This window comes from Strix aluco, chromosome Z, assembly GCF_031877795.1.
Source record: "Strix aluco isolate bStrAlu1 chromosome Z, bStrAlu1.hap1, whole genome shotgun sequence".
NCBI lineage: Eukaryota > Metazoa > Chordata > Aves > Strigiformes > Strigidae > Strix > Strix aluco.
In genome coordinates this window covers 40,636,775-40,662,560 of record NC_133971.1, presented here as the reverse complement: position 1 = coordinate 40,662,560, position 25,786 = coordinate 40,636,775, and the positions used below count along the sequence as shown (strand labels likewise).

Genomic DNA, 25,786 nt, shown 5'->3' with positions numbered 1-25,786 from the left:
AAAGAAGAAATAACAAGGAATAAATGTGAAGAGAAAATAACAAAGGTTGAGAAAAGGAAGGACATTCTGAAAAAGTAAAATAATTTTCAAAACATGAAGTACTTCGTTCATAGCTGTCAACAACAAAAACACACCTTAAAATGATTTAAGACAGAAGTTGAGCTGACATCACTGTGGACCCAAGATACATGTAAAACAAAATGAAAGTTTTACTTCAGTGAGACTTTTAATTATAATTTTTGTTGGTGTGGGATGTGTTAAACAATGGCAATTAAAAGACAGTGTTTTCTTTAGATATGTAGTAAGTGGTGTCCTTCTTCCTCCATCCCAAGCAGCTTATGAATGTGACTATCTCACCCATTTTCTATCTGAGAAGCTGACAGTAAAGTTCCCATGTTTTACTTCTTGCTATGGTTTACAACTTTAGTGATATTGTCAGCTATCTCCCTATGTTCTCAGGTAAGTTTCACTGCTATAAAAATTTTCAGGATGACTCCCAAGTATGCATTTTAGAAATGCTGGCTAGCTTCTTCTCCGCGTATAACACCATTTTTAAAGTTACATTATTTATTTTTGTGGGTTGCTCTGTTATTTCATGATGTAGTTTTTCATAGGAATACCATCTCACCCCAGTGATTTACTGCAATGGAAGTTCCAGCTTTCTCCTCTTTCCCTCTGACAGTGCCATACCTTCTCCTGCTATAAGGAGTAGCCTCTGGATACACATTTCCTCTTTCTCTCATGAAGTGGCATACAGTGATAACAAAACACTTGGCTTATACACTTGAACCATCATATATTTATTCTTAGGTACTCAAACAGAACAGTGCCTCTGCCTCCAGCTTCACATATCCAAACATCATACTCCTCCTTTAGTAAATTCTCAGTCCCACAGAAGTATCCTATGATATGTTTGATTGCTGCCCAGCAGTACCTAGGCCTTGCAGAGCGGGAAGAACCTGGTAGGAAGTGGAAACTTCTGCAAATTAGAGAATCCTGTCAGCACTAGTAATTATTATTAACAATAGAACGAATGATAGCAGTACTGGAGAGGATTACCCTTGATCAGTGTCGAAAAAGACTTGTGCCTGTCCGAACTGATTGCAAAGACATAGTCAGCATCTTTGTTAATGGTTTGTTAAAAAATAAACAATGGCTAAATTAATTTCTTGCAGTTACATTCTATTTTGAAAAAATATGCAATGGAGCCCAGCATCACAGAAGAGCTAGATTACAGCTGCAGAAAGGTGTGCTTGTGTGCCTGTGTGATTCCAGTTTCAGTTGACTACTAGAAAGCTCTTCAGAAGTGGGGAGCAAAACAAAATGGTCAGCAAGGAGAGTCTTGTGATTGAAGTCTATTAAGTCAAAGTTAGTTACATTAACCACATCTCTGCATATATTTTTAATTTTTTTGTATTTACCTCCTCTAGTTTTTATGACCATTTTTCCAGGCAGGCAAGGTGCAGGAAACTCATTAAAGCAACTGACAGGTACAGTGAAATTGGTTAGACACAAAGTCCCCTTAGTCATTCCAAAGACACTGTTTGTTATTACTACAAGTTAAGTAAAACAGTTTCAGATAGCAGTGGGACTTCAGGGTTGACTTTGACCTCTTTCAGTTATGCAAACTGATTGTATATAGTTCATCCATTATTGACAAACAGGTTATTTTGTCAGCATCAATGAAAAAGAAGAAATTTATTAGATATAACATGATGATACAAAGACAGCTGAGTTCTGGGGATGGCATACAGGACTTACCTCTCTCCTGACTCAGAATCTGGAAGGGGATATTAACTAGAAACCTTCTTTCCCTTTGATTTTATTCCTTTGATATCAGCTCATTCTGAGCAAGTTGGACCCAATTCTGTAGGTCAGTTTCAAATAATAGCTGAACAGATGAAGTTTCACATGTTACTTAAATCTATAAAAATATTCTATTTTACTCTTAAGCACAGATGCCTAGGTTTCAGAGGTCATCATAAAGCGGTTGGTTTCTTTCCAACTTTCCTTGCTTGAGGGAGGGAAGTCAGAAGAAAATCGCCTTTTCCTTACCAGAAAGCATGTGAAGCTGTAATTTCTCAATAGATAATCCCCTGGTAATGAAAAGTACAAGTATACTTGTTCAGGTGATGAGTGGCTCTGGAAGCTCTGTCTGCTTTGGCTTCCACAGAACTATAAAGTGCTAAATACCTATATTCCTAATCTCTCTGCTCTTTCTAGGAGTGTGCTTACCTTGAATGGAAAAAAAACAGAGCAATTAAAAAAAAGACCTTTTAATTTGTTCACTGAACAGTTTTTGAGAGATACTTTTAAACTTTGTGACGGCCCAAAAGAGAAAGAAGACCTGAATTCCGCTTGTAACTTCCTGACATGGATACCATGCAAATGAAAATGGATTATTTGTTGCCCAGACAATTAAAATTACAAGGGGTGGTACTTGTGAAGAAAAAGCTGGGGAAGGAAAAACATAAATCAGATATTCCTTGACAAAGTCTTTGAATAAAAGAACTTGTGTCAACAAATCTGAACTACATTTACGGCCCTGTTAGAGATTATGCCAGTTCAACGGCCAAAGGTATCGTTCTTAACCCACAACGAAGTTACTTATTAACCCAAGTGCAAACCTGTACATGATAATACTTTATAACTTTCTCAATAACACATCTGCAGCCAGCAACTTAAAAACCTCTTTCTGACATAGCAATGATTGAAACCATTAACTAACCTCAAATTCCTTTTTTTTTTTTCCCCCTTCAACTTATAAAGGTAAATAAGATTAACAAAAGTAGTTGTAGTTATAATCACAAATACAGTCATATGAGCATATCTGGTGATGGCCCAAGTCAGTCCTGAACTCAACCCATTCACATATTTTTAGCTATTCTCTCTGCTGAAATAGTGTACTTGCTAATACTTTACTGATCTCTCTCAACAAAATGTCATCAAAACACTACTACTAAAGATCCTGCAAAAACAGAGAGTTATTCAGTAGAGATAAATACAATCAGCTGGGAATAGCCTCTTCCCAGAGGGTCTGCAAGTGAGGACTTTCTTCCACAGGTATAGAAATGACAATATTCTGAAAATTGTACAAGACAAACAATAAAGTCCATTTGCTACCCTAAAGTGCTTTCTGTATTCGAGTGGCAGTGGTGGGGCAGCTGTGAAACAGTGTGGCTATGCAACACAACTGATTTATAAATAGGAGACTGCTACCTTCCTAAACAAAATTAGAGGCAAGTGCTATAAGCATCTATTATCAGTTAAAAAACACCCCACTAATCTACTTCCAGCAAAAAGCTATGTTGGCACTAAAAGTCCTGTCTACAAATCTAGGAGCACAAAGGAAAAATTACATAAGCTTCCCTACATGATATATAGTGGGCTTTTGCTTGACTACTACTATTATTCTCTTGAAATTTGGCCTCCTGCTTTTTAGTCTAACACAGACCTGAAAGTCTGTAGCAATAACAGCAGACTACCTAAAGGTAAATCACTGTTATTTCCTAGTTTCAATTAAAAATGCTGAAATTTTTTTTTTTTTTTTTTAAATAAGAACTGACAGGACACAGTATCATCATCTACTGCCATTTATTTGAATCTGTCTGTCACCTTATGAACATTTTTGTAGGACAGGCAGACTAAATAAACATACATATTAAAGGAGACAAAAAAATACAAACTTTTCAATAAACTGGGAGAAAGACCTGCCATGATCCCATGACCCAAAATAATACAAAAGAACTACATTTTGGATAAAATCTGTTTTCAAAGTGGAACTGCTGGAAAACCCCCTTAGCTACATCAACCCAGTAGTGTGATTAAACTGAAATGAAACAGATTTCTACTGTATGAGGAGAGTTACTACCTGAAAGACATAGATCTCTAATAGCTCAGAAAGAGTAATATGAAACAATATTTCCATCAGAAAAGAAGAGTCAGTAGTACAGTTCTTTAATAAAAATAAGAGAAATTTTGGAATTAAAGTTGTTACTTATCCTCTCATTAAAATACAAGAATTCAGGAATTGAGTAGCAAAGCTACTAGACTTTCTGACTGATGACATACTCATATGACCTATCTGTGAAGACAAGGACTTCTGACTGAGTTTACTAACAGGAACTGTTTACTGTTAGTTACAAATTACCTGTGACATTTTTTTGTTTTTCGGGGTATGCAACAATGAATTACAAGCCAGAATGAAATGAATAAAACCTTAAAAATATTTTTAAAAGTGTGTTAGGACAATCTTGTTCATCCACTACTAAACTAATGCTTTGAAAGTAAAAAAATACCTGAAAAGACAGTATCTACTTACAGGAAAATTATCTTACATATTGTTGCCAGAAAGGCATATTCTCCTCCCTATCTGAAGCAATTCATATTCTCTTCCCTATCTGAAGCAATTCAATCTATCAAGATATAAAACCTTCTGAGTGTCTTACTGTCAGCAACACAGGTGATGTAGTGAGAAAACAACATGTGGAGATTTAGAAGTAAATCAACAGGACAGTAGTGAAAGAGAGTAAGTCTTTTATCAGTCAAAATGGAGACATGTCAGCTGGAGTCAATTGCTACTAAATACAACTTTTCATTGTACTGGTGGATGAAAAACTGGACATGAGCCGGCAATGTGCACTCACAGCCCAGAAAGCCGACTGCATCCTGGGCTGCATAAAAAGAAGCGTGGCCAGATCAATGGAGGTGATTCTCCCCCTCTACTCTGCTCTCATATGTCCCCACCTGGAGTACTGTGTTTAGCTCTGGAGTCCTCAGTACAGGGAAGACATGGACCTGTTGGACTGGGTCCAGAGGAGGGCCACAAAAATTATCAGAGGGCTGCAACACCTCTCCTGTGAGGAAAGGCTGAGAGTTGGGGTTGTTCAATCTAAAGAAAAGAAGGCTCCAGGGAGACCTTATTGTCACCTTTCAATACTTAAAGGAGGCTTATGAGAAAGAAGGGGACAAACTTTTTTGTAGGGCCTGTTGTGGTAGGACAAGGGGTAATGGGTTTAAACTAAAAGAAGGTAGATTCAGACCAGATACAAGGAAGACATTTTTTATGATGAGGGTGGTGAAACACTGGAAGAGGTTGCTCAGAGAGGCGGTAGATGCCGCATCCCTAGAAACATTCAAGGTCAGTTTGGTCAGCACTCTGAGCAACCCCATCTAGTTGAAGATGACCTTTAAAAGTCCCTTCCAACCCAAACTATTCTATGCTTCTATGATTTGCACCTTCCTAGGCAAAATGAGGACATTTTTAAAACACAGTGAATACAAAAGTTTTACTCCAGGCTTTAACTGTGACAATCAGGCCAAAAAATCCACCATTTTGCTCAGAAAACATGCAACTCATGTCCGACACGAAACAGCACAATCCATTTATTTCAACAATATAATTGTTCATGACGAATGAGAGTGTATTTATAACACTGAACAGTCAGTGATCGAGGCTCTTTTCTCCTGTTTCAGGACACAAGACATTTATATCACATTGATGTTTGAGACAGTGAATTAGGCACATTGAAAACAAGTGGTTTCACTGCTCTCACAGACTGTGGCTAAGTTCCCTCCCTTCCCATTGCTGAAAGTTTATCCTCTAACAAGTAATTCCCAAGACATCTTGCAATAGGAAGCATTCATGAATGAAAGCATTAATAAATGTTTCCTATTGCAGGGCCCACTAGGAATTCTTTATTATACTTGTAAGGAGTTTACAGACCTTCATTAGTTACATAAAAAAACCAAAATTTGCTTTTTCTTAACATACTATTCTGCCCCTTTTCAAAATATCACAGCAGACAACTAAACACTAGCATGAAACAGAGTAAATGACCCTGTATGTACTTACCATGTACCACATGCTTGGCCACTTGGGATCATTGAAATAAGTGGATTGGGTACCACCAGGTTTATAATCCCTCTTTATCCTTCTTTTAACCACCTGCTGTTGTATCCACTCCACCTGCCAACCAGGAAAACATATGGGAAGTGTTAGGGTTCTGTGGAGATTATCAAGAAATGTGTGAAATCTTGGGAAGTTTCCCATTACCATAGTCCAAGACATATTTCATGTTAAAGAGTTCATTTTGGCAGTGGAAAAGCACAGCTCACCTTGGCATACTGTTCACGAAGGAATATGTCCAATTTAGTTAGTGTTACAAATCTCCCTGAACAACTACTTAAATCCCCTGCTAGAAGGACTTCATTGGCTATCATCTTTTGAATGCTATTATTTTATAGTTTTTCATTATTAGATTAGTGTCTCTTTCAAATTTATAAAACCAGTTATTTTTACAAAATGTAACTGTATATTACAATGAGAAATTAATTAAATTTATGACAGTGTGTGGGTTTTTTGCTGTTTTGGTTTCTTTTTTTATTTTTATTTAAATCTATTCCTAAACCCAAAAACGTTCAGAAAAATATTCAAGTATTTTGTTGAACCAATATCTAAACCACCTTCACCACTTGGAGTGAAAAAACAAAATTAAACTGTATTTTTAGCAAAGTGTCTCTTTGCCAAGATTCTCTCAGCCAGGCACTCTGGAACTTTATTTTATACTAAGTTCTCAGCAGGGAGAAACAGCTGGGTACTGAGCAACAGGTCAAATTACAACAACAACCACCACCAAAAAACACCTTGAAACAGGAAAATAAACATAAGCGTTAAAAATCGAGTTCTGAAAGTTATATTCTTGCCTGTCTACACATCTACAAAGATTCATGTCACATCCAGAAAGGGTGACACCAACAGTGGCATCAACCTTAGAGCAGACAGGACTCTGAAGTTATTTCTGCATTAGCTATTCTAAATGGGAGCTAGTTTCTCTAAATGTAAATAATATAAACTATACACAGAGAAACCCAAGTTATATTTACACACATCTAGCTTCCTGACAGTTCATATTTCTGCTGAATTGTTTCATGAGATATAACTACAAAATTCAATTCACCCCTCCGAGCAAGACAGCCATTTCATACTAGCAGGCAACTCTGAACCTTTTATTTGTGCTGCTTATGAGTATCTGTGTATGCACATAAACTGCAAGTATATAAAATAAGTTTACTTTCAGCTCATGTATTTCTTTGTCACTTGTCAGAGATGGTATTAATGTTTTCCCTTAGCAGGCTAATCCCTCTGCTGTGGATCCATTCAAATTCTAGACAGACATAGGTCCATTGACATTACAGAAATTTTGCTTGAGATCCATACCATGATTATCTCTTCCACCTCTAGAATACCACTCTGGCCTCTACTTCTTGGTCAGATGAAAATACAAGAAGACATCCCTGAATTCAGCATGAGAGGATTTCTAGGACACTCATAGAGGTTGGCAAGGCCTCATGGTTTTCTTTATAAAGAAGAAAAGAGTTTTCCCCCTTCCCAATTGTTAACTTCAGAGTCAAGAGTATTATTCTAGAGGATAAATTATGCAGATTAAGAATACAGACTATCAGGTAGTATTCACACTGAAATCCATTTCTCTGTTAAATCTTCTGGGAAGAGTCATAGATCCCTTTCCACTTCTACAAGAATAGAGAAATTTGATAGTGTGCCTTTCTCTCCTGGTTACTGTGCTCCTGTTTCAGCTCAGGCTGAAACCCATTTTGATGCACGCCCTTTCAAGAAGTCAAGAGCTGACTGCCCCCTTCAGATTTTACAGGATCCAGAGGTTCCTTCAGCAGGAGCAGACAGCTAATCAGTCTTAGGCACCATTTGATGTAACAAAGTCTGGAGGCCTGTAAGATACAGAGTGTATCTAGGCAAAGGCCAAACAAGGGAAAGCCACAAGACTTTGGTAACACTAAGCCTTATGGCTGCTTTAAAGTGGGATCAACAATCCTCTTAACTAGATCTCTTGTCCATGAAAAAGGCTGATTTATAACTGACTTATGATGAACGCTAATACCTTGTCACTTGCTGCTAATATATGTTTTCTTTTCTAGACTCTCACAACAGATTTTCTTCAAAGCTTCTTTCCTTGCAGGTAGTCCAGACCTCTCAACACATCTGAAGCCAACTGAAAGGCATCCTATGTACCATTTGACCTCTGACTCCGCAGCTGCCTGAATAGCCATAGGTCATGGACCTCACTTCTATTACTATTATTTAGCAACCAATAATAAAAAAGCTTCAACAGGTCTGAATAAGCAATCATGGTCATCAGGGCTTATGCAGATCCACCTTCTAAGCCTTATTACGACATTTGGGTCTCAGTGCCACAACCATTTTCAGCTGAGTGAGGGATCTCAGTCTTCCATGCTGCAAGAGTATTTACTGTCATCTTGACTCATCCTTAGCTGCAGGAATTAATCACGTGAGTATGTTACCACGTTGAGAAATTTCAACACTGCACAGGCCAAGAGCACACAGAGCACATCATGACATGCATGGTAACTCATTACAAAAACAGATTCATATCTTGAGTCTGCAGGGAAGAGTTACAAATGCCTACCACCAACAAAATCTGAAAATTTGATGGTGTTGTAAAAGTGTCCACAAAGAAAAACCAATGAGATAGACGCTGTAGAAGAGGATTTCTACCAATGCTACCTCTGATTTAGATGCATGAACATTAATGGAAGAAGGTAGTCACAAACACTACTCTTGCCTAGAAAAGCTGTCAATCAGAGACCCAGGGCATATAATTTACCATTAAGGACTCCTGTGCATCAAAGCCTCTATAAGAACTATCATCAGCAACTGTGAGTTTTTGAAAAACACCTTTCTTTTGTAAATGGAGCCAGAGGAGCGTAAAATATTCCAGGAGCCCATGCAACACACAAGTTTAAGCAGAACTTCAACAACCTAATACCATTTCTATATGGATAAATGAAAGGGGTTTTCCTGACAAGGCAAATTGCAAAACTCTACTATCCACTGTGAAAATATGTTGCCTTCATTTATTTACTGCTTATTCAGCTGCAAATATCTGACTGAAACATAAAGGCAGCATAGTACTTGTGGAGACTGACACATGCATACATTGATGCCTCAAAAAAACACCCAGTTAATTCCTTTTCTCTGTTTTCTTTATTGCAGACATTTCTGAGAACACTTATCAGACAGTTATTTAGTCTATGCAACATTAACACTGTGTCACTCTACAATTCCAGTTTACTGGAACAATAATTTGACACATAAAGAATTTTGAATATATGTGGGTATTTATGTACATGCATATATTTGTACAAGAGTTTGTATCAACTGAGTTAATCTGCAAGCCTGTAGTATAGTAGGTGGTAAGATTTTAGTGAGTTATGGATAAATATTTTTCCGTATCTTATCTACCACCTTTTAACAAAAAAAGTAAGTGACTGTACTCCAGATTATGTATCTGTTGCAGGGCCTGCCCCTATTACAAGCTGGATGTTGTTCATAACTCCTATTTCCTCAGCTCCTAGCAAAGTTAGGGAAAACATACAGAATCACAGAATCACAGAATTATTCAGGTTGGAAAAAGACCCTTGGGATCATCAAGTCCAGCCATCAGCCCTACTCTACAAAGTTCTCCCCTATACCATATCCTCCAACATCTCATTTAAATGACCGTTAAACACATCCAGGGATGGTGACTCCACCACCTCCCTGGGCAGCCTATACGAAAGAGTAATTTTGCAGAAGGGCTGTGCAGCTTGCATGATCAGACCCAAAGCCAGAAAAAGAAACATAACTTCTTGTCTTCCCATAAAACCTAGTGACAACTTTATGTATGCATATAATTGCTGTAAGTAAAATACCCATTTGATTTCATACAGAGTGGGGTAAATTACATGCTTGCCTGAGTATGCATATGGGAAGATAGTGCAGGTAGCTCTCTAATGATGGAATGGGATAGAATGGGATAGAATGGGATAGAATGGGATGGGATGGGATGGGATAGAATAGAATAGAATAGAATAGAATAGAATAGAATAGAATAGAATAGAATAGAATAGAATAGAATAGAATAGAATAGAATAGAATAGAATAGAATAGAATAGAATAGAATAGAATTGAATTTCAGTTGGAAGGGACCTACAACAATCATCTAGTCCAGCTGCCACAGCTGACCAGTAGTTAAAGCCTATTATTGAGGGCTGTGTCTACATACCTCTTAAACACTGACAGGCATGGGGCATTGACCACCTCTCTAGTAAGCCTGTTCCAGTTTTGACCACTCTCTTGGTGGTGTACAGTCTAAACCTTCCTTGGTGCAGCTTTAAGTCATTCCCATGCATCCTGTTGCTGGATCCCAGGGATAAGAGATAGGCACCTCTCTCTCCACCTTGCCTCCTCAGGAAGCTGTAGAGAGCAATGAGGTTGCCCCTCAGTCTCCTCTTCTCCAAACTAGACAAACCTGGTGTAAAACATTAGGATTCACTTTGAGCACCACAGATACCCACATCAGTGAAAGGGAGAAGTCAAAATGATCATTCCTAGGCTATGACTGTGCACTGCTATGAGGATGCTAAACAGAGCAACCTAAAATATCACAACATGCTTGATCACGGTCCTGATTATAGCCTGGTCTGGCAGATTTTTAGCAAACACCTTATGTTGAGATCTGCTTACTAATTGTTTTTATTCTGAGGATGTTCTGATACAGCCATCTAGAATATAGTTAAAAATGGCACAGGAAGACAATTTTCTCATCTGAAAAGACAGTGCATAAAATTTAGTTTACAGAAAATACCATTGCTATATAAATAGAATAGCTTACTCCACTGAACCATAGGGTTTGGGGTTTTTCTCTAATAAGTGAACAGGAAAACTTGACAGTTTTAAGTTAAACTGTACAATCACTGGGTTATATTAAGGAACACAAGGTCAAGACTCAGCAGTTATGTTCGTGTTCTGACATATATTTCCTTTGAGTATTTTATGGGTATTCATCCACATGTCACTGTCAAATGCCTGGTATATCTTGGATTTGTTTGATTCCATACGAAAAGAACTCATTTGTATAAAAATATTTTCTTTTAGAAAATATCCACACTTACTAACCCAAAGCCCTTGAAGGAAAATCTCTGGAGTAATTGATTATACAGATTCCCATTTCTTGCCAGAAGGAGACTGTATGCAAACAATGAGGTGCATTTTAACATTTCCATAAAGTCACACTTACTGAGGGGGAACAGTGCACATTTTCCCATTGACTTCAGCATCAAAAGTTCCATTTCCTGAATGTCTAGAAATCTAAGCCAAGCCAGATTGGAAACCAAACTATTTTTTTAAAAAATCGCCATTTCCAGTCTCCTCACTTCACTCCTCACAAGGTTGTTCTGTGCACAATGCAGTTCTTCTTCACAGACCTGCATGGAACAGTGCTATGGCATAAAAGCTGCTGAGCTAATTCAAGCATACCACTCTCTTTAAATGCTAAAGATTATACTGAAATGTTATCTCTGTGTGAAACAAAACTACTTTCTACCATTTTCACTCTCATTGATTCAATAGCATTCTAGGGAAAGGAGTCCCATGTAAGTATGCTGCAGTAAGACCTCCTCCAGTGTAATAAACTGTGGAAAAAAATTTGAAAAAATGGAAAAAAAATTAACACGCGGAAAAAAAAATCCACTAATTTATTAAAGCAGTGTGATTTTTAATGTACAAACACTAGACACTCTTGTGAAAGAGTACTTTTTCAAACATATACAGATTTTGTATATTTTGTATATAAAAAATATATGTATATATATGTATATAAAAATATACAGCTCAGAGAGGGTCTGCTTGAATGTATTTTTTCAAATTGATTAAAAATACATCAAGTCCAATATGTGAAAATGGCATTACTATAAAGAAGAAGTTACCAGCAAGCTGAAGGTGTAATCATTTCCACTTTGAGGAAAACATGCAAGGGGTAGAAAACCACCCTAACTCTGAAGTAGGTTACACATTCCATACAAGAAGCTATAATTTTGATGTTGCAGAAATAAACATGAAGGTGTGGGTCTTCAGTCTGTGAAGAAAAGTGGCTGAAGATGCCACTCCCAAATGTAATAGTGGCTTTATCCCTTGTACTGCCATCATTCACCTCAATCTGTCCTATGCCTGTAAGAAGGAAATTAGAAATTCCTGCTCAGATAACAAGAAAGTGGGTGCCACAGGAACACTATAGATTAAAGAGGAAAAGAGAGAGAAAACTCAGATAGGGGATGTGGAAAGTATTACCAAGCAAGCAGTGAATCTGTATGGAGCCAGGACGGATCAGCAAAAGGGGCAACACTCATCATGTGGAAAGCTGGCACTGAACAGCATTGCAGCACTTTTACTTGGAGTTTGTTTCCAGAGGAATTGCTCTGGGCAAGCATCCTCCCTCACTGTGAGGACAGTCTCACGCTGCACCTGGCACACTTCGTTCTTCACTTGCCTAAAGACTCATATACACATGAGGTCTGATAGACCTGGCTGGAAAAGGACAGGAGTGAGGCTGGCACTCTCAGAGATAGAACATGAGACTGTTCTTCACCCAGAATAGGCCATAACACAAAAACTGTTCTTCAGTTCCTATTCTAGAGGAAAGGGACACAATCCAGAGGGACCTTGACAGACTACAGAGGTGGGTCTGTGCAAACCACATGATCAACAAGGCCAAACATAAGGTCCTGCACATGGGTCAGGGCAATTCCAAACATGGATACAGGCTGGGGGATTAGTGGATTGAGAGCAGCCCTGAAGAGAAGGACTTGGGGGTATTGGTGGATGAAAAACTGAATATGAGCCAGCAAGGTGTGCTCACAGCCCAGAAAGCCAACTGTATCCTGGGCTGCATCAAGAGAATAGTGGCCAGCAGGTCGAGGGAGGGGATTCTCCCCCTCTACTCCACTCTCATGAGACCACACCTGGAGTACTGGGTCCAGCTTTGGAGTCCTGAGCACAGGAAAGACATGGACCTCCTCGAGCAGGTCCAGAGGAGGGCCATGAAGATGACTGGAGGGATGAAACACCTGCCCTATGAAGACAGGGTGAGAGAGTTGGGGTTCTTCAGCCTGGAGAAGAGAAGTCTCCAGGGAGACGTTATAGAGGCCTTCCAGTACTTAAACAGGGCCTACAGGAAAGATGTGGAAGGACTCTTTACCAGGAAGTATAGTGATAGGATGAGGAGTAACAGTTTTCAACTGAAAGAGGGTTGATTTAGATTAGATATTAGGAAGAAATTCTTTACTGTGAGGGTGGTGAGACACTGGAACAGGTTGCCCAGAGAAGCTGTGGATACCCCCTCCCTGGAAGTGTTAAAGGTCAGGTTGGATGGGGCTTTGAGAAACCTGATGTAGTGCAAGGTGTCTCTGCCCATGGCAGGGGGTTGGAACTAGATGATTCCAACTCAAACCATTCTATGATTCTAACAAAAACACTGTGTACCTTAGTTGTTCTGTCATGAAATTTTCTGTGACACAAGCTCTACTTAAGCATATAATTTGACAACACTCTTTTTGCATTTCACATTGTAATGAAAAAAAAAGTCAATAAATTTAGGATTAAAGTGTGTAGGATGATATACCAATATCCATGGGCCATATCCTGGTTACTGAACAACTGAGATCCAAGCCATTGTTCAGGAATGCAGGAGGGGTTACTAAGACTGTTGGTGCACCTCCTGCTGTCCATGTGCAGAGTCACAAAGGTGAGACCCCCAAAAGTTGTACTGTTCAGGTTAAAAAGAATTTTGTGGGTTTTTGAATTATAATTAAATACCCAGCTATTTTCCTAACCTATTGGTATTCTCTGACTCACAGTAGCAGCAGCCAGATTTGCACCATAAAAATAGATGAAGACAGTTGGGTAAAGTAGTTGTTGATGTAGATCAAGAGCATGGAAAATTATTGCAGATACCATTTCACAAACTGTAGGGGTCTAAAGTTGGATAAAAAGACAATGAATCCAGCAGCACGAAGTGATGCATTCTTGCTGATCGACAAAATGCTTCTTCAGCAAGGATCAGTGACAACCCACAATCAAAGCAGTTGTCATAATTATGCTACACATTCTGAAAAAAGCAAGATTAAAAAAGAAACAGATTTTAGGACAGGCTGGGGACAGAAAAGAAAAGCAGAGAAGGAAAGAAGGCAGCAGAGAATGCTTGAAATTACCACTTAAGTCCAAAGAAACACATCTTGTATAACAGCAGGCCAAGCTACTGCAGTCTCACCCATGGAACAAGCTGAAATTCAGTGCACATTTTTCCACCTCATAGCCACAGAAAAGTGAGTCAGTCCTGATATGAATTAAGTGTTTGCCACCTACTTTGCTACATACAAGTAATCCATTGTAGCACTATAGCCATACTTTCACATCCATGAAGTGCAATGAACCATAGCTGTGCCTTTTAACATATCTGAAACATCTTTTGCCTTTCCTCTACACCCTTCCTACCCCAGAGCTCAGAGCTCTTCACAAATATCAATATGTATCAGCCTACAGCTGTGCATGGCAGCAAAGTCTTCATGCTTTAGGAGCAAGACTGTAGAGGAATAAGTTGGGAAGAGAAAAGGGCACAGAGGCTTGCTAGTGGTGGAGATGCAGAGCCTCTGTCCCAAGCCAGTTTATTAGCGGCCAATGTTGCTGGGAAGGACAAGCATCACACTGAAATGCTGGAGAAGCTCAGTGTGTCTTCTGCTGGACCGGACTCACGTCCCACTGGAAAAGCAGGAAACAACGAAAGGCAAAAAGACCCACATTCTCCTTGGTGAAGCCTTGGCAGGTTTCCTATTCATAGGTGCAACTGTAGCAACTGCTGAGTGAACGTGGCCCATGGCCTCTGCCTAACCTCCCCTCTTGCATGCTGCACCACAGCAGACCACAGAGCGGTTCAAAATTAGAGGATGAAAACCACACAGCAGATTTGTGGCAGAGCTGAGAACAAGTTCCAGGAAGTCCGGGCTCCTGCCTGGTGGCTTCCAGCAGCATCAGCCCCAGCCTCAGCTGTCATAGGCAAAATGTGTCTCAAGCAGTTGGGGATTTTTCCCTTCCTCAGATCCGAAGTACCCTAACCAGCTCAGATGCTCTGGTTCATTTTCTGAAATAACTCTTGTTTTGGAAAAGTGAGGAAAAATCTTTACTGCACCACCTTAAAAACAACACTTATGTCCATACAAGATACTTTATCATTTATAGTCACAGGTTATACAACTCACCTGAGATACAAGGCAACACAATTTAAAAGGACCTTTAATTGGTAAGTCTTCTTGGTACAGTACCTAAAGCTCTGCTTACACCATTACATACAACATTAGTATATCTAGTCTTGGGATGGTATAATCATCTAGAATTTCAATACGCCATGAAGATTAGTATTATTATCACTCCAAACACAAACTGCTATGTTATAACTCCATCTAACTTAGGCCTAAAATTGCATCTTCTTAATAAACTGAAAGGCTGATGCTAAATACAGTATTCACTAAGGGATGAAACTTTAAGCCCTCTAAACTTAATTAGCTTTGGAGTCTAACATCTGGCAGTTGAAATATCTTGGTGTTTATGCTTATATCACTGTAGCAATGATGATATATATTAAAAAAAATCTGTAGAAATTTCTGATAGATTTTTTTTCTTTCCTTAAGCTAGTCCTACAACTCTTGTCATAAATCATTGAAGTCCTTTAGACATCTCCATGTGCAAATTTAAGATGGCCTTAAATGATCCACTAAATGACTTCTTCAGAAGACAAATCTCTCCCACAGGGTCAAATTCAAATGTCAAAAATACCAGTGTAATTCCAAAGGTGTTGATTCAGTCAAGGGTTTGCTATGGCTTTTACTGCTGTAGATATCCATGGCAGTTCAGCAAATCCACTGATAATTAGTGAGACAATAAAAGTATTCCATAATTAAGTGATATGTAATATCCAACAGTGGTATACTGGTCTTGCCAAAGCAAATACTTCACCTGAATAGTTTCTTCACTGACGAAAAACCCCTTGAAATTGTCCTCGTACAATATTGTTGCTCTCTACAATGGAAGAAACTATCACCTACTACTCAGTGTATTTCCAGCACTTTTGTTTAATGATGCTTTGCTAACAAGGAAATTTTTGACATAAATCACAAAATTTTTGACATTCAGTCACAAAGCGTTTATTAAATATCAAATCAAGCAGTTTTCTGATCAGAGTACTTTAAACCACAAGAAAAGTTGATCCCATTTGGGGTTTTTTGACTGTGCCTATATCACTACTGTTTAGTATATCCCTAATCATAAGAAAAGGATCAATTTCTTCTTCCAAACCTACCCTGTTTATATCATATTCTTAGAAGAAGGTATTTAAAATTCAGAATTGAGCCAGAAGTGCTTACATCAAGCTTTTGGTTTTAGAGTTTTGAAATATTAAAAATAATTGGGTTTTGCTCTTCATGGAAGTATCAGTGGCGTATTTTACACGACCCCATTTCACTAGTTTTTTTGCATTTTAAATGCCTTTGTAGCACAACTTGATAAATACTCCTATTTCTTTCATGGCTAGCATGTTTGTCTCTGATCTATCACTTCAAATCAAGAGAGGGAAATCATCAGCATTGTCTCCTCTGACACAAACTTTAATGGAAAAAAAAAATCAAAACCAAACAAAGACAGAAAAGGGAAACATCCTGTGTCCTTTTAAATCATTGCTGACTTAATCTCTCTGTTCCTCAGCCTGTGATCCAAGTTCGAGCATACCTCTTTCTGTCCTGAACTCATCTCACAGCTGTCAGTGAAGTTTGCTGCTATTAAAATATTGATGGCTGCAGCTCCTAAACATCATTATCATTACCATCTGAAATAATGTGCAGAGAGCTACCTGTGAAAGACATATGCAGCCAGTCTGAGGAAACACGGCAGTCCAACCCCCAAGCAAATGGAAGAGGACTTAAGTTTCTTTTCCTACATTCAGTAGGCTGAAGAAAAGCAAATGCTTTTTCAACTGAAGTACTATTCCCACACCTCACAAATTGCTGACAGTCCTTCCAGTGAGGCGGTATCTCTCAATTTCTGCAAGTCAGACCACATAAAAGCTGGAGTGATGCTTGATTAATGGACCTGCTGGTTACTGCTTTTATTTATTTTAAAGCCCTGGCTGAAACAAGGGCAACATCTCAGCTTTGCAACTCCTGGATGGTCCCTGTGCACATTCAGACATTAGAAATGTTCCAAGAACAGTCACTTAGTCATGGATTCATTTCTCCATGTTCATAATTCACAACACTCATCATATTATAAACTGAGAAAAAGAAAATAAAGAGCATTATTTCCATGGCTATCATTTATGAGATAGACTTTTCAGTTGCCTTTACTAAAGCTTTTCAGTCTCCAATCAGACCACTTATATGAGGTTGCAGTGTGGTCGCTACAGTCTTGCCAAAATTTCTGTTATCTATGTTTATGTCATTTGATAACAATCTTTATGAGCTATTTGTACTTCGCCTTCTGTTGGGATAAAAAGACTTTGAAATGGCCTAATATAAATGTGATTCTTTATATGATTACTGGCCGTGTATGAATACTCTCTGTACTAATAAAACCTTTTTTCTTCTGACCAAGACAATCTTCAAAAGTGCAAACAAGTACCTTCTGAAGTATACAAACATAAGCTTTGTTTGATATAATCTGGGATGTGCTACAAAAGATGTCTGCTCTTGCCAGGGAAGACATTTCAGGAGCTTCAAAAACTATAACAGCTTTCATAAACTTTCTCATTAGTAGTACTATTATATCTCTAATCATCTGTCCAGTTCCTTTACCAGCTGATAGGAGGGACTGAGAGATAAAACTGGACTCTGGTGGATTAACAACACATGTATTATCATCAGATAACAGCTTAAAACCCACTGATTGAATTTCTGCTATTTTCCAGGGTAATGTAAAAGTCAAAAGAGATGGTAAGAAATCTCAGTCTCTCACAAAGGTGACAGTTTTAAACTACCTAAATGCCTTCTTCAGACTATGTCATCAAAATGTATTTGGGCTCATAAAATGACAAGTAAGTTTACCATACATCTGCACTGAGCAGGGCTGCAAATCTCACTGCTAGCTTCCTGCATCCAAGGCCAGGGAAGCATGCTGACACAGCAAGGACCCAGGAAAGAAGCCCAAAAATGATGAAAAGATGAGAAAAACAGATCCACAAGGAAGTGGTTCTAGGAGGTGTTCTTAGCTGAGGAAAGGGAAGTTTATGGGCATTTAGGTCACAGTGTCCAAACACATATACTGGTCATCAAACTGCTATAAAGGAGTATTCTTCAAACTCACATACAGTTATAGGAATATGAAATGGCTAGAAGTTGAAGCTAGATAACCTCAGATAAAGCAAAAATAGAACATCTGTAAAACTTCTGGAAACTCTCCATTGCTGGCAGTGTTTTAATTAAAATTGGAAGATTTCTAAAACCTACACTCTGATTCAAATAGAAATTAATTCTGGTGAGCCATATGACATCTGGTCAAAGATGGTTTGACTGGATGACCACAATGTTTCCTTTTGGTCTTACAGACTATAAGTCTATTGGCAAATGTATTTTGGAGAAATAGTTTCATAGGAACACCGTGGAAAACAGAAAACTGTTTAGAAATCAGAAATTTTGGTTTTATTATACAATTAGACAAAGTTTTATAACAGCTACTGATGAAACAGTGGATTAAGTCTCAGTTTGGGAAACATACTTAAAAAGTAATTTTTAATTTGGATCCTTTTCAAAAGCAAAGATAATCTGGCCTTTATATTTATTCAGAACTTCAGCATCAATGGGAGTGACAGCATTTACTCTCCCTCAAAAAGGGGAAAAAATAATGTCAAACAATAATCTAGGTTAAACACAGCTTATGTAAACAACAGTCAACAACACCAACAGATATGATTGCTTTAAGTGGATTATATGGAAAGGATTTAGAATGAGTCTTTTATTTTACTAAAGTGTTGTTTGTATTCATAAAATGCTCTGTGTGACAAGAGAAATAAAATTCCACAGAATACATAGTACTTGCTGCACATTTGCCATTTGCAGAAGCTTTTATTCAACTGTCAGCATTGTTCCCGTTTCACAGGTAAGGAGTCAGAAGCATGAAGGAGTGAAGTCGCATGAGGAAGGCCACAAACATTCAAGCAGCACAGCTGTGAACAGGACGTAGCTGCTTGGCACCTCTGAGCCGTTTTAAAACTTGCAGCTCGAAGGATGGTTAGGATCTGCTAGAGTGAAACAGATCAGCCAAGGAAAATGAGCAGCTTTCCAGTGACACTGACTTTTTTTAATGATCCTAAAAGAAATGAGGTTGTACACACAAAAATATGGGCAGGGGGGAGATTCTTTTGCTTTGTTTTGCAGAGGGATGTCTTTCCAGCTCCCTGTCCCTGCCTTTAATTACCTGCTAACAATGTTAGATATAACAAATTATCTATGTGTATCATGATTTCTTGCTGTTCACCATTTAGAGTGAGATAACAACTAGAATTAAACATTATTATCTTGCCTGTGAGAAGTAGTCAGACAGATGCATGAAAACGTTGATGCATTACATCAGGAACAGGCATTGCTGCCAGAAAATTTTCCAAATGCAAGAGAGGGAGAAAAAAAAAAAAATATCTTTAATCCATTTCTCTATGAATACCCTGCACTATAACCAATATCATCAGTATCAGATGAAGCTGGATCCCCTCAGGAAATGGCATGTAGAAGCTGTTCTGTCACATTCCTAGACAGTCTGTTCTGAGATGTTCCTTTCCAAAATGTGTTGTCTTTCAATCTCTTTTCCTCCTGATATTCTGGCATTTGGCTCTTCAGGATCAGCTTCTTCCAGAATGGTGCATCATTCCCTGGTTCAAAACTAGGATCTCTCCACTTTCTCCTCTTCTGACTCTTTCTGCTATCCAGCAATTTTATAGCCCAGTAGCCAAGACAGCAATTTGTTATCTCTCTGCCACTAGCAATGCAAACTCACGCTAATAACAGCAAAAGCACACTTAGTAGAACATGAGACCATGGAAGCTGTCAGAGCTGCTGTCTTTCCTGGCAAGCTCTTAGAACACAGGTTAGAAATGAAATGACTAATTCTCCTTACGTTTTTTTAAACACTTAATCACCATATTATTCTTCAACTATAACTCACTTTGCTGCTAAAAAACACAGGAGCATGCTTTACTGGAACTGTAAAGAAACTCAAACGTTGTTAACACCTACTAGCATCCATGTTCTAAAGATTGCCAAGCTCTTTCCTTCATAGCCCTTTGCTTTTACATGTTTATAACTGCTATGATGGAAGAGTCATCTTATGGGTTTAGATTTCCCTCATACAGATTTACCCAAAGTGCTTTTGTGACCATTAAGCCTGAGCAAAATCCTTCAGCAGCTCCTGAATTGTGAGAGGAATGTAACAGCCTTTTCCTTTTTAGGGTGCAAATAGATTTTCCTTGGTTTTTTTTAACATAATATTTGCACGTTACAAAGTAAAGCTGCACAAGCCTGTGTGATCTGGCTGTATATGCATTGTATACCCCTCATTAATGGTCTCACTTTGAAGGAGGATGAGCATTCACAGCTTGCAGGGAGAGAGCCAGTCAGGCAGATGTGCCATTAAGCAAGAAAGCACAGCCAGTGTTTAGAAACTCTGACAGAGAGGTGATGAGAAAATCTTATCCTAGAATGGAGAGATTTTGGAAAGCATTTAGATAACTCAAGGTACACAAGATGGACCCAGTGACGCCTAGTGAAGTTAGCTACACAGCATGCTGCATATACCCTTTACACTCTCAGCAAAAGTGGCTGCAACCTCTACTAGTCCCTGCTCAAATCAATTGCCAGCTGAAGACTCCCATAGCATGCTGCACCATACTGGAGTGAATGCCACCCAAATAATTTCTCCAACCTTCACCTTCATGGTTGTGATGCTGAAGGGTCCTCTGATGAAGCAATGAATGGACAGAGGGTTTTTTCCTCCTTGTTTTTGTTATTTCATTAATGTACAGTCATCTTTGCAATTATGATATTCTGCACTGTTTTAATACCTACAGAATATAAGGTAGGAACAAAAACATGTATTCACAACTAATTACCTATATCCTAAGTACGTTTGTTTTCTAAAGAAAGACAACAAATGCTAAAGCCAATGTTAAATTTGCAGTTAGGTCTAGTAAAACACTTTTCTGAATTTATTCATTGCTGGGATTAGCACTGCAGGTCCAGTAAAGGTCTGGCTGCACAAGAAAACTGTAACAACTATCATATATGAACAGGCTAGATTTAGGCTTTAAGATACCTATTTTTTTGTTAAGGTTCCACTAGTGGCAGTGAAGGAAAAACATGTACAAAACTCTTTTCCCTAATTTGTCCTCAAATTCAAGAAACTTACCTTAAATTGTGAATGTAGCACTGTATAACATTCACTTTCAGAAATATTTGTTCCCTGGAGGTTTCCTCTCCATCACTGCTAAAGAACATTTCTATGTATTTTTGAAGGTTCCAAACCAAATTTCTATAACAAGATCTAGACTTCAGTCACAAATGTTGCCACTGATCTCAACTTCTGCTCAACATGTTATTGGAAAGAGAATATTTTAACAGCAGAACACACACTGTGAAGAAAAGTCAGGGAGTCCTGTTGGCATGACCCCCAAATTCACCAAGAGGTAGAGAGGTCAAAGAACACGATTTCTCAAAAGAAAAATCCCCCATTTTTAAAGAGCTCCAAGCTAAAATCCAGGTACAATCCAGCTAATTTTTGGAAGTCTTTAAGACTTATTATGTTCAAGACACATGCTGCTCTGCAAAATTCAGAAAGGGTTACTTTTTTTTTCCCCCCTCTCTTGTGAGGCAGTGAGTCCCTTGCAAAGCCCCAGTCCACTGGATATATGTAGGGTCTTTTGCTTTTGCTTCTCCAAAACCAGAAGGCTCCAAATAAATCAAACTCAAGAGACCAATGAAATCTACCTCATTTTGAATATTCTTGTCTCAGAAGATTTAGCTACTTCTCTGAGAGATGGCTGAGTCATTGCCTGCCTCTTTAGAGCCAGCCAACACCTTTCTCACTGACCATGAAGTCCAGAGACCATAACAGCAGCTCTGCTGCAATCCCTATAAATTGTTGAGTGCTAGAATGGGATATCTGACAGCTAGTGTGATACTAGGCTTCTGTGATGTTGCGAATACTTGATAAAAATAGTGAAGCACTGAAGTTTTTCACAGCATACTACTGGTCAAAATCTTGACTCAACTCCTTGCCATGCTGTGGTCTTTCAATTTCCCTGCCCATCTCACTATCAGATTAAGAAAATGATATGAAAATAGCAAGAGAATGCAATTCTGCTGAATAATTTTTTTTTCATTCCTCAATCCATTTGCTACACTTATTAGGAAGTGAGCCAGTTAAAACCTCTTGACTAATCTCCAATTCTTGCCCAAAAGTTAACAGTGAGATTGTCATTGCCAAGGAGTTCTGTAAAGTGACAGATTGGACTGTTCTGAAATCTAGTATTTCTTTTTAATGCACATGCAATTAGCAATATCAAGGGCACAAAACCCCTTTAAGGCAGGTGCTAACAATTGGGATAATCATGATGAAATAGAAATGTAAGTGTAGATAATGAAACACAATAACTTATTTAAAGAAACACTTCCATATTCCCTGACAGTAGACATTTTTGTTTTCTAAAATTATATTACACTGAATTCTTACTGGCCATTTTTCTGCTTTCAATAGAAAACATCAAAAGGTAATTCTACTAGGAAGCTTCAGTGATTATTTTTTGAGGGTTTCTTTAAGTACTAATAGAAAAGTCCGCTCTCTCATTAATGTAGTAGCAGAATTAGACCTTAACAAAGCTTTTATTCTTCACAAATAAACCTCAGTCCCACTAGTGTTGCAATTAATTTCGTTAAATATTTGTACCTATTGTAGATAAATGAAGAGAAATTACCATTATATGACAAAATTTGCTGCCTGAAGAACTGTTATCTCCTGTTACAGAAGCACTGGATTTGGCCAGTACAGTACAAGAGGAAGGCCACATACATTCACATGATACTGTCTGAACATGCTCTGGATTAAGTTCTTCACCTTTGGTTATGGTCACCCAAGGTTCAGCTTTGAGCTGGTTTTGTATCATCCACAGACTGAACACTGTTCCATGTACTGAAAAAGACCACCAAACTTTAGGTTGCTACTCCTCAGAACAATTAGACATTTCACCCTACCTTCTCAAGTGTTTCAGGTATTGGGTAGGTGCAGACAAGGGAGAAACCTGTTACAAAACGTGGCTGCAATTCCACTCCATTATTGCTCTATTCACTAGGTTTATCACTATGGTTTTCCTCTACGTCTAGGTATACTGTGAACTGCAGTCCAGTCCATACTGGGTCACAAATGAAAATAAGTCTGATGCAGCCTCAACAAGGTAAAATTATTCTTGATTCCTGCTGAAGCAACAGACTTCTCAGTCATTTTTGCTGATGGAGAATGCAGTTTAAACTAAAACTAATATACCAGGCACCCCTATAAGCACAGATTTCAATCACCATTAAACAAACAAAATACCATCCAACTTGTGCAAACTTTACAACAACACAAGAAGCAGTTAGGACAACACTAATTACAACAGGATGTAATGCAGTTCTTTGTCTGTGAATAGCAACTTCATATCTCAAAAAGCCCTGACAAAAGATCCAGGTTGTAGGACTATTTGCTCATGTTTACATGAAACTTTTTAATACTCCAGAGGCAGGTGCTAAAGGGAGATGTTGCTATGCCCTTTCACATATTGTGATTCAGTTCGTGTTCTAAATCACCCAGCAACAGGTTCCTTGGAAATAACAAGTCTGATTCTTGATGGAAGATGGAAGGATTGCTCATGTAAAAGCTTTTTGAGCCAATTAAACAAAGGGTCCACAGTGGTAAATGTTGCATTACTTAATAACTAACTTAAACCTCCAGTCAAACTCTGAACATGGAAAGCAGCATGACAGTTCCTATTATTTTGCAACCAAGTAGAGCAGTATTGATTCTTTGCCCTCTGAGTCCTTGTACAGATTATGGCTACCCAGGCAGACATCAATAACTCACCTGGTCCCAGAGTTTAACTGTTGTGTTATTCTATTCAGCTAACAAAATCTTTTTGTTCACTAATGAGGTTTAACAACTTAACACCTAGCATTGCCAATATGAAGCAAGCCTTACCCATAACAACATTTTCATCTGAATTTTTCTAAACTCTAAGTCCACAATACTGGTTTTAAAAGTCCATGCTTTTAGCACTGTAATAATGTTCTTCATTACTGCTGAATTTTGTGCTCATTAAATCCAAATTGTTCAAAGCTTTATTTTCTCCTTACTCAACATCATACTGCACTCTTTGAACATTTAAGTTCATAAATAATTCGAAAACACAACTTGACAATGATCTTAGCACTGAAAACTTAATCCTCCTCTCTATTTGTGATGAATAGTCTGATCCAGAGTGATCGAAAGTATGTTTCCCAAAGGCATGTTCCACATGCAGTGGCATACTCCTTGCTGAAGCAAGACTATAACCTTGTGGTGAAATCCTTCTTTTCCCCTACTCCTTAGACAGCTATCTCCATATCAACAGGTATAACTACACAGCAACATTGGTTTAGGAAAGGCAGGTCCTGCTTGACAAACTGATCTCCTTCTACGACAGGGCAACCTGCTTATTGGATGAGGGAAAGGCTGTGGATGTTGTCTACCTTGACTTCAGTAAGGCCTTTGACACCGTTTCCCACAGCATTCTCCTGGCAAAACTGGCTGCTCGTGGCTTGGATGGGCACACGCTTTGCTGGGTAAAAAACTGGCTGGATGGCCGGGCCCAAAGTTGTGGTGAGCGGAGTTAAATCCAGTTGGCAGCCGGTCACAAGTGGTGTCCCCCAGGGCTCAGTTTTGGGGCCACTCCTGTTTAACATCTTTATTGATGATCTAGACGAGGGGATCGAGTGCACCCTCAGTAAGTTTGCAGATGACACCAAGTTGGGTGGGAGTGTTGATCTGCTCGAGGGTAGGGAGGCTCTGCAGAGAGACCTGGACAGGCTGGAGCGATGGGCTGAGGCCAAATGCCGGGTGCTGCACGTGGGCCACAACAACCCCCAACAGCGCTACAGGCTTGGGGAGCAGTGGCTGGAGAGCTGCCAGTCAGAGAGGGACCTGGGGGTGTTGATTGACAGCTGGCTGAACATGAGCCAGCAGTGTGCCCAGGTGGCCAAGAAGGCCAATGCCATCCTGGCTTGTATCAGCAATAGCATGGCCAGCAGGGACAGGGAAGTGATCTTGCCCCTGGACTCAGCACTGGTGAGGCCACACCTCAATTACTGTGTCCAGTTTTGGGCCCCTCACTACAAAAAGGACATTGAATGACTCGAGCATGTCCAGAGAAGGGCAACAAAGCTGGTGAAGGGTCTGGAGCACAGGTCGTACGAGGAGCGGCTGAGGGAACTGGGGTTGTTTAGTCTGGAGAAGAGGAGGCTGAGGGGAGACCTCATCACTCTCTACAACTACCTGTAAGGAGGTTGCAGAGAGCTGGGGATGAGTCTCTTTAACCAAGTAACAAGCGATAGAACAAGAGGTAATGGCCTCAAGTTGCACCAGGGAAGGTTTAGACTGGATATTAGGAAGCACTTCTTTACAGAACAGGTTGTTAGGTGTTAGAATGTGCTGCCCAGGGAGGTGGTGGAGTCCCCATCCCTGGAGGTGTTTAAAAGTAGAGTCGACATAGCGCTGAGGGATATGGTATAGTTGGGAACTGTTAATGTTGGGTTGATGGTTGGACTGGATGATCTTCAAGGTCTTTTCCAACGTAGACAATTCTGTGATTCTGTGATTCTG

General features: G+C 39.0%; 1 protein-coding gene across 6 annotated transcripts in view; it reads right to left on the bottom strand.

Moving 5' to 3' along the window:
- PCSK5 (proprotein convertase subtilisin/kexin type 5) overlaps nt 1–25,786 on the bottom strand; it is a 256,533-nt gene that overhangs the window by 200,868 nt on the left and 29,879 nt on the right. For all 6 annotated transcript variants that reach the window (XR_012621526.1, XR_012621525.1, XM_074811734.1 and 3 more), the window contains exon 3: nt 5,855–5,968. Coding sequence is in view for 4 of the 6 variants with exons in the window: in XM_074811734.1 (XP_074667835.1) it covers nt 5,855–5,968 (114 nt within the window). In the remaining 2 variants the exon portion in view is untranslated. The remainder of the gene's footprint in view (nt 1–5,854; nt 5,969–25,786) is intronic.